This window comes from Falco peregrinus, chromosome 3 (genome assembly GCF_023634155.1).
Source record: "Falco peregrinus isolate bFalPer1 chromosome 3, bFalPer1.pri, whole genome shotgun sequence".
Lineage (NCBI taxonomy): Eukaryota > Metazoa > Chordata > Aves > Falconiformes > Falconidae > Falco > Falco peregrinus.
In genome coordinates, this window is record NC_073723.1 from 59,052,810 (window position 1) to 59,062,534 (window position 9,725).

Sequence of the window (9,725 nt, forward strand, 5' to 3'; positions counted from 1 at the left end):
AAGTTAGTCTGATGATCTTAGTTGAAGGTCCAAATCGATGCCACTGTGGACAGAAGATATCTTGCTAAGTTAACAGCTCTGTTAAACAATTCACTTTGATACTTTAAGCCTTTTTAAAAAAATTCTATATGATTTTTTAATCCTGGGATTTTTATGTAGATTACTTTAATCTATATAAAGTGAACATTTCACTCCTTAGTCCTCTCCCTTGTGGACAGAGTTACCGAGTGAGCTTCGGTCTAGATTTGTGGTGTGTTGCTTGTGTAAGTTTCAGTTCTTGTGACAGTTAAAGTCAGCCAGCAACACTCAGTAAGATTTTTTTTTCTAGGAGTTTTATCTAGCAAATGAATGCAGGTGGTGTGAGACTGTGACTTCAGGCAGCCTCTCAGTACCCTGGGAGGCTTGCGTAGACTCTTTATGAGACTGAAAACAAGAAATGAGATTCACAAGGGTAAAGTGCAGGTGTCAAGTAGTTGTGAAACAGCATGTGGGTTGCCAGCAACACTGTCTGGACCCCAGCCATGCATCACGGACAGTACCTGGTTGTAAGCTCTCACCCAAAGGTACAGTGTAAGGCCCTCCTGGGGATCCCAAGCCATGCAGCAGAGCTAGAGGAAGCCTCACACTACGTTTGCTTCTAGACACAGCCATTTGGTTTAGCCCTAGCCACTGATGAATTTACCCAAGCTGATTTTGGACTGTAATAAAGTGCTTCATTCTGACCACTGAGACCTCAGAGCGGTGTTCTCCATGGTGGACCGTGGCAGGCATCTCTGGTGTGATGGGTTGCATCAGATAAATTTGCAAGGGGATGTTTGTCCATTTCCCCAGAAACTCACTCCATCCCTGCACCTAAAGCCATGCTTTAGTCTCGAAATGCAATCAAAATAACCAATGCTAAATTTTAATATAGAATGAAATTCTAATTATTCTGTGTAAAAGCTGTCATTCCATCTGCTGAAGTGTACACATTTGTAAATTCCTGTTCTTCATGTAGATGTAACTCAGCTTCATTCTTGGGAGACACTGCCTCCTGAAGTGTTGTCTAGGACTTCATTTTTATGAAAAAGCTGTAATTCCTATAAAGGGCTTGGAACTGGAGCCGATGATACACAAATGTAACCATGTCAGCATTGTTCAACCCTGATGTCCTATGTGTTGGCTGCCCTACTGGAAAAGTCTTTTAATGGTACCTCTTCTCTTCAAACAATAAAGAATTTTCTGGTAGATTATATCCTAGGGATCTGCCTTCCTTGTCAGAAAATATTAGTAATGGGAGTGTTTGGAATTTTAAGTTCATTGCTTTTCAAAGTTTGGAAAAAAGAATCTGTAAGTCAGTGTTCGTTAGGTTCTTTGCTACGGATACTTTATGTTAGTGCTAAAGGGTAAGCCTTGTGCTATGCATTGTGTAAGTACAGAGTCAAAAGTAGGAGTGGTGGGCAGGAGGGGTTCAGAAGAACTGATGTGAAGGTAGAGAGAGAAAGCACACAATGAAGATGAAGGAACTGGTGGGAATAGGTGTGATACACAGCCCACTTGGAGCAGAAAATTAAAGCTGGACTAGTGGGTGAATGTTGGTGGGTTATTTGACTGCTGCTTGTTCTGTCTCCAGGCTGTCTTCATTCCTTGCCCTGTGTCAGAGGCTGGGAAAGAGGAGAGTCTGTAGTACTGCAAGAGCAGAACAGCATTTTGCCAGTGCAGTCTTGGGTATGAGGGAAAAGATGGCCTTAAATTAAGTCCTGTTTTATTTTGAAGTATTTTTCTTACAAAATTATGCAATTTTATATACTATTTTAGGCAAATAATTCTGTATCTTTCCTCTTCTTTCATCATTTCCAAGGGCGATCAGAAGTACCACGGCAACCGTTGCCACCAAGACCACCCCTGCAGCTCCAACCTGGCATACCCCTGCTGCCATCAAGGCCAAGGATACAACCACCACGACAGAGGACCCCCCTCCAGCCACCGCAGCCCAGACTTCCTCCACGCCCAGCACTGCCAGGGTCAGGAGTTTTACCGTTTCTGCCTGGAACAACCGGGATCATCTTGGAGACTGGAGAGGCAGGGCCTCCTGGCACTGTTTTAATGTCAGGAAGAGGGCGGCTTGGAAGTGTGGATGGTCAGGCGGGTCAGAGTACCATGCCCATTGCTGAAGGGTATGCTGGAGCACCAGGTGAGACAACCAAACTAATAGTGAATCATTCCCATCTAGGTGCAGTGGGCATGCCAGGTCTTGCTAAAGGGGTGACGCTGAGGTCTGTTGAGCTTTACCAGCCACTTTTCAGCCTTTCATGGATGCCCATTGTAGCTGTTGCTGTTGGGAATGGGCTTACGGCAGAGGTGATTAGTGAGTGGGCCTTCAGGCTCCAGCTGGCTACAGAAGTAGGAGAAACACATTCGGGGCCAGTTTTGTTGCTTTTGCCAAGGCTGCATAAAGCATGAAGTCAACAGGGCTCATGTAAAATCCTTGGTAACTACAGCAGCCTTTGCCACTAGGGAAACTACTTTTTTTTTTTTCTTCCCATAGAGCTTGCGGTGGATTTAGTACGTTGTAATAAGAATCTGGTTTTCTTTGCCATGATCACCCCAGTTTAATGATAATCGATCATTTCATAGAAGATGCTATTGGTAGCTGTTTTGGTAGGTTGCTGTTAGGTAACAAAGGATGCTTTTTAGAAGGCTGCAGTGATGTTTTGTCATAATGTATTCCATTATGTACTGTGTCACACATACTACTTTTCTTTTGTAGGATATCCAAAGTTATCTCCTCCTACCATGGACTCACAAGGTAAGGCAGTTGTTTCCTATAAATTGTTTACACAGGTACTTAATGTTTATTTCAGTCCATAGAAAGTCACGGTTGAGGGAAGAAAGTGTTGATTTTTAGTATTTAAGTTTAGCGTTGAGGAATATCTGACAGATTTTTGCTATACCTAAACATTAAAAAAATTTGCATCCTTCAAAAATATGGGGGTTTTGAGGTTTTGAAAAAGAATTCATTTGGGGTCGTTGTTCCTTACTTCAGTGGGTTTTTTTAAATGCAAAGAGTTTCTGTTTCCTAGCAGATGTCAGTACTGACCTTTTTTATGTTTCTTTTAAATGAGAAAAAATATATATATTTTTGATTATTTTAATATTTCTTTAATAAGATATGAGTAAGGCCAAGACTAAGATCTTGAAGCAGTGTTAGTATCTGAGCTAGTGCATGACTTGGTCCTCCTTGGGGGAGAGTTTCTGGCTTTGTTAGAATCATGAGGTCTTGTGTTCCTGACTTCAGTGAACGCCGGAGTGCTGCCACTGACAGCCACAGTTTAAAAAGATTCAAGATGAAGTTTTCTTTGTTTGGTGGTTGGTTTTTTTTTACTTTTAATAATTGTTAATATCACAGTTCATTTGTGGATTTGTATGATAAACAGGTATAAATCTCTTGTGGGACATAGTAGTTGGCCTGGATACATACATGGATTGGGTGCTGCCTGCCCTACGACCTCATACTTAAAATACTATCAAACCCTGGGGAACGGTGTCGTGGATCAAAGTGAATATTCCCACACCCTCTTCAAAAAGAATGATTTCATCTAAATTTGTTTGAGGAGAGATGAGAAATAGATGAAAATAAAGCGTCAGAGCTTTATGGCATCCAAAATCCTACCCTTGGGACTTAGTTAGATGGTCCTAACAAAATCACAGATACATGTCTTGAAGACTGGTCTCGGGACTGACAAAAAGCGTTTTAAAAATTTCACACTGTAATTCTGATATTTATACTTTCTAATTAACGATCTGTCATAGCCTTAAAGCAGTCTGTTTGCATTTGAGGACTGTGGTGGTGGTAAGAACAATCAACAATAGATGAGGCTTCTGGAAGAGGATAAGAAGTAAAGAAATGTTTATCTTGATGCCAGCAAAGCCAATAGAGATGTGTAGATTTCTGTGATAAATGGATTTCCTGGGGGGTTTCTTCCACTTTGTACAATCTATTGCTTTTATAGACTACAGTATTTTAATAAGTTTATGCTAAAACTGTGGAACAGTGGGTGGATGTCAACAATGTTAAAAAGCCAGGATATGGCTGGCATTGCACCTATGTGCTGCTTGATGGAACATGTTGCAAGGAACATTATCACCTGGAATCCAGAGAGTGGTGGGCCTGACCAAGGAGTTCCTTTTCCTGATCCATGTCCCTGAAGACCTATGTAAATATAAGATATACCTGCTACTCTGTTCTATGATTTCCCCCAGAATGCCTTGCAAACCACAGTGGCAGATACAGTCATAGAAAACAGAGAGGTAAGGATGGTACAAATAACCATTAGACTTCGGTGGAGTACTTTTATCCACTGTCCCTAATCGTCAGTGGCTGCTTATAAAAAGAAAGGGAGCATTCTGGGGCAGAATGCAGCAATTAACAGTGTTGTGGAGATTAACAGCTGGGGAAGAGAAGATTTTTGTCTTACTGGAGGAGGAACTTCATGCTTAAATAAGTCATCAAGGAATCCTTAATATCTAATTTGTGCAGGACCACAGTTTATAATGTCTTTGCCAGTCTTTACCCAGTATGTTTTGTGTTACTGATATTGAAATTTGAAAAATTAGACCTTCTTGTAAAATAATTCCTAAAGTAAAACGCTTGTACTGTCGGTCTTCTGAGTACTCCCTTTCATTTCTGTTTCTGAATAGCTTGTTACATAAAAGCTGCTTAGGAAGAAGTTGAGGGCTCCAACTCTGTCCTCTGGGATTGAACTAGCACACTTTAGTGTCTTCTTGAATGCTGAGGCATGATTTGCATAGTTTCAATACCAAAGTATTTCTTGAGTTTTTCAGATTTATTAGCTATCTCTTTACATGCATTGGACAATATAACCTTCAAGGATTTACAAGTATTCATGAGAGAGTATAAAGTATGATATTGCATATTAGCTGTATTTTCACAGGTAAGGAGTTTGACAGAGGTGAGTTAAGTGTCAGGACCCAAGTGCATCCATGAAATCCCTTTTAATACAGAAAGAATCGAATCAATTGTTATTTAAAGAAACATCAGCAGCAAATGTTATTGCAGCCTGGCAGTTTTACAGTTATGAGAATTTTTGTTTGCTGGAGCAAAGAAAATTGTAGAGGCAGAAGTAATGAATTGGCTGATGAACTAGTCTGGGAACTGATGAGAAAATGCTTGTAAGATCCCAGGTCACACAGCTAGGCAAGGACAGAGCCAAGAAGAGGATTTGGATGTTCTGATTAACATACAGAGGGTCACAGTGAAAAAAATCCACTGAAAGCTCTAATTGCCTTCCCCACCCTGCCCCTCCGTGCAGTCTGCCCTGTTGCTTGTGTCCTTAACCCTGCAGCTTCAATGGAGGGTGTCCGCTCCTCACTAAAAGAAACTCCTGGTATGGTGTAAGAAATGAAACAGCTGAGCTAGTGAGCCCTACCGCTGTGTGAACACTGCTGTCTATATCCGTGCAGATAAAGGGCTAATTTTGGTTTGGGCTTTTTAATTCTTTTCATTTATCTGACACTCAGCCATCTTTACTTCCTCTATGTGACTTCAGGCAGCAAGTCTGTAGGACACGTTTCAAATATAAAGGTATGATCTTATTGTAATGTTAAGATTTACATTGTTGTAGGTGGTCCTTGATTTGAATAAAGAGTTTACAGAATACATAAATTACCCTGCCATACTTGCGATGGGTTCTTGGCTCTTTCTTTTGATCATTGGGCAGGGAGCAGTATTCTTAGTAGTACACGTCAGTGGTCTCACACAGGGGAAAGAAAAAAGCGTGTTTACTGACTTTGAGGTAAAGAACATGTGATCACCCACAGTTGCACCAGCGGTTGTGTTTTGCTGCTGTTTGCATAAAAGAACAGCACAAGTCACAGATGCAGGCTGAAGCATGGGGTAGGAGATGGGTATTTGTGTAAGGAGCGGTAGGTGGGCGCTAGGGCAAACCTCTTGCTGTGGTGTAAAAAGTAGGAGTTGTAAGAGCAGAAAGAGCTGTTAATAAACAGACTCAGGAGAAAAGTAGCTGTGTCTTCATAACACACTGCGTGAGTTACTCTCTGCATCAGAAACGCTGTGACTTAGCAGGGCAGAGCTAATGGGCCCAGACTCATTGAGCACTGGCTCAGCTCATGGAAATAGGTGTGGCACTGTGCTGTGCTGCATGGCCGTCCCATAAGCAGATGGAATGTTCCTGAAAATGAGATGTGTTAGGGTCAAACTGAAGAGTTTTAAAAAAAAAAAAAAAAAAAGGGAGGTGATAAATTGCTGATATTTTTGTCCCATTTGTTGTGACTGAAATTACGCATTTTTCCCTCATTTAGATTTAGGAATATTGGCCAAGCAGAGGAAATGTGACATATCCTCCCTACTCATGCCATACACAAAGGAGTCATAAGAGCATACTGACAAATTAATTACATACTTAAGCTCACTTTTTTGCATCGATTCTTGAAGAGTCCTCATTCCAGTTGCTGAGCAATTGTCAGCAGCACTGTCACACTTACTTATTTTTTTTCTCCTTTTATCTTGACAGAGAGTGATGTGCACTGTTTCCTTTTGCTTGATTTTATTTTTTCGTTGTTTTTTTCTTGTTCTGGCCCTTGAGCTTTGTGGGAGGCATGAACTGTTCTGGGAAGTCAAAAGAGAGATGAAGAATCAGAAATACAATTAGCAGATGGGTGAAAGTAGATGTAACCTAACAAAGGCCACCCATGTACCTTCTGTGATCTTTTGACTCCCCAGAATGCATTATACTAGGCTTAGGCTGCTATGAACACACATACTTGCTCCTGCTTAGTTGTGTGCATATGTGTGTGTATATACGTATATAAAGTGAAACCTTATTGAATATGTCTGAAGTCATGAGTTTTTTCCTCCCTCAGAAGCTGTAAAATTATGGTTGAATCTTTTTTTTGTCTGCCTAGCAGTGTCTTCATCAGAGCTGTGCATGTGGTTCCCAGCTTTTAACTGCTTGAAAACTTCTCTTTCTCATTTTTATAATTCCACAACACTAACTGCTTAGGTGAAAGGAGTTTCCAAGCCTGGACCTTTCCTAGAGAAGCTGAACTTTGATCTTTGCATGAAGAAAAGTGTTTGCAAGCAGGGACATGTAAGAGAAGGTGCTTCGTTTCTCTGTAAGGTTCTGCAAAAGCACTGCTGAGAGTTGTTGGTAGAACTTGTGAAAGCTTCAGACAGGTGCAGTTCCAGCTGGAAGCAGGGAGGAGGGTAAGAGAGGACAGACACGTTGCACCTCTGCTGTGCCTCCTTATCTTGCCCACTGAACTGATCTACAGGATATTTAGATGGGTTTAAGATCGTTCCTTTCAACAAACACAGATGGTGTGCTAAACTAGGTTGCAGATCCCAAGCAATTTCAGCAGCAAACTCTAATTAAACCGTTCTAGCAATTAGTGCAGGAAAATCTTGAAGGAAACCCTGGTGAGCCAGGGCAGGATTTGCTCCCTTGTTCAGATGACACCAACCCAAACAGAACTGTAGCTACTCCAAAGAGAGAGGACAGTGTTTCTAGGCAGGCAGCAAGTAGTTTGTGCCATCTGTGCAGTATGACTGCAGGGAAGAGAAACCTTTCCGAGTGAGCCAATAAAAGTTAGTTGAGGTGCATTTTCAGTTGATTTAAGTCTCAGGGTAAGCTGAGAATACAAGGAGACGCTTTCTGTAAGCAGCATGGTGTTAAGGGGGTAGAGCTTTACAGAAGCTGCTTAAGTAAGTAGAGTTCCTGCAATTAATTTTTGTCTTTTCAAATAACCTCATTTTAGCTTACAGGAGCACTTGCAGGCACACTGGCAGGTAGGAGTAATGAAAGAGGTCTTCTGTCTGTTTTCTGAGCGTGAGACAAAATACTGAATGAGGAGATTTCCAAAGATACACAGGGCGGCTGGTTACTAGCCCCTGAGGGAAATCAAGGTAGTTATTTGCCATTTCTGAAGTTGCAGGCATGTCTTCCCCTTCCCTTCTCCTCCCACCCTCCCATGCCAAGTTATTCAGAAAAAAATGGATAGCAGGGCGTTTGTATACCCACATTTTAGATGAAGTTTTGACATTTTTTAACTTCAATTTTTAAGCGGCATAGTCTGAATTGAGCCTTGGTTGCTGATAGGCATCTCAGATTGAGAGGGAGAAAAAACCCAAAGGTTTCTTTTAAGGAAGGCAGAAGGAGGAGCAGGGGTGAAACAGCATGGAGAAGACAAGGATCCCAACCTGAACAGGGTAGAACAGGAGGAGCAACTGAGGACAACTTTAAGTGCAGTTAGGTAAACAACAAATGTTTGTTGTTTACCTGATTGCCTGAACAAAGCAACAAGAGTTGACTGCTTCTAGCAGTGTGTCCTGCCTTAGGGGAAATGTTTAGAGGGAAGGGAGCTGAAGGGAGCTAAAGTGGGACTAGTAAGTGGTCCATCACTAAACACTTGCCACTGAAGTCAGTCTAGTAAAAGTAAAAATTTTTCTCAGTGGCTCAAATTGTATTTTGTTCAACAGTAGTCTAACAGCAGTGTTTAGTTAGTAAGCAGACAGCTGCTACAAAATACCTAAGTGTCTGTCTGAGCTGCTGAGAAAAGAAGAAAAAACTGGAGAGTGAAAAGTCCCCCAAAAGGGTAGTACTGGAGAGAGAGAAAAGCCCCAGTGATGGTTCTCTTTGCTTCAATGCTGAAGTGTTAATTCTTGTAGCTATTTTCACTACCCTTCAGCAGAGAAGGTAAGAGATCTAAGCCATGCACAGCTTCACAGGGTGGCTAGGAAAGCTGGCACAAGCTATACACCTTTAGCCTTCCTGTTGCCGTTGTGATAGTGACAGAGAGCGGAGATGTCCAAGGGCAACCTCAGTCCTGAAGAAGGTCGGTGGCAGAAGCATTGTTGAATTGAGACGTGGCAGGATTTCCAGTGCCAGCATTTACAAGCCATATACCTTTTCCTTAGAAGGAGGAGGAAAAAAAAAAAGGGGGGGGGTGGACACACGCGAGAGGGGAATTTTATGGTGGTCCGTTAATTTTATGGTGAGACATCTGGGACCTGGGCCAGCAACACATATTCTGCCAATTCTGGCATCCCTCAAGTGACAGAGTTAGTTGAAGTGGAGTATGTGCAGGAACAGAGACACTGGATTATAAACCATCACAGGGAGGCTGTGTTGTCATCCTGATGTGACTGACTCATGTTGTTACCCATTTTAGGACCTGCTGCTGCGGCCTCTCTGGTGTCATTTTCTGCTGGGCTGACACAGAAGCCTTTCTCCAGTGATGTCGGCGTGGTTCACTTTAACAAAGTGCTTGTGAATGATGGGGACTATTATAACCCCAATACAGGTAACAGTGAAAGAAGGACTCACAGGGACGCCAGATGAGCAGTAGCATGGGTTTGCCAGTGTTTGATGCTATCTCAGGCCTTGCTAGTGCATTGAACAAAATAAGTTCACCTAAACCAGACACACCTGGGTAAAAGCTTCTTGTGGATGTGGCCAGGCATGCACTTTGCCACTGCTGGTTTTCCACAACTGCCCAGTAATACTGAGGCCCACCTCACCACTGTCTGCTGTGCCAGCAAGGTGATTGTGCTCCTCAGCCCACCTCGAGTCAGCTGAGCCTGGGCAGCCGAGGTGAGGTTCCTTGCTAACCCACTTCACTGCAGCTCAGCCAGCTGGGTCACCTGGGGGAGAGGAGGGAGATGGGTGATACATGCTGCCTCCCCAATAGCAGTAACTGCAGGCTGC

The 9,725-nt window shown here is 42.5% G+C and overlaps 1 protein-coding gene across 2 annotated transcripts in view; it reads left to right on the forward strand.

Moving 5' to 3' along the window:
• EMILIN2 (elastin microfibril interfacer 2) overlaps nucleotides 1-9,725 on the forward strand; it is a 37,568-nt gene that overhangs the window by 22,385 nt on the left and 5,458 nt on the right. For both annotated transcript variants that reach the window (XM_055799418.1, XM_055799419.1), the window contains 3 exons: nucleotides 1,841-2,173; nucleotides 2,750-2,788; nucleotides 9,190-9,321. In XM_055799418.1, coding sequence (XP_055655393.1) covers nucleotides 1,841-2,173; nucleotides 2,750-2,788; nucleotides 9,190-9,321 — 504 coding nt within the window. The remainder of the gene's footprint in view (nucleotides 1-1,840; nucleotides 2,174-2,749; nucleotides 2,789-9,189; nucleotides 9,322-9,725) is intronic.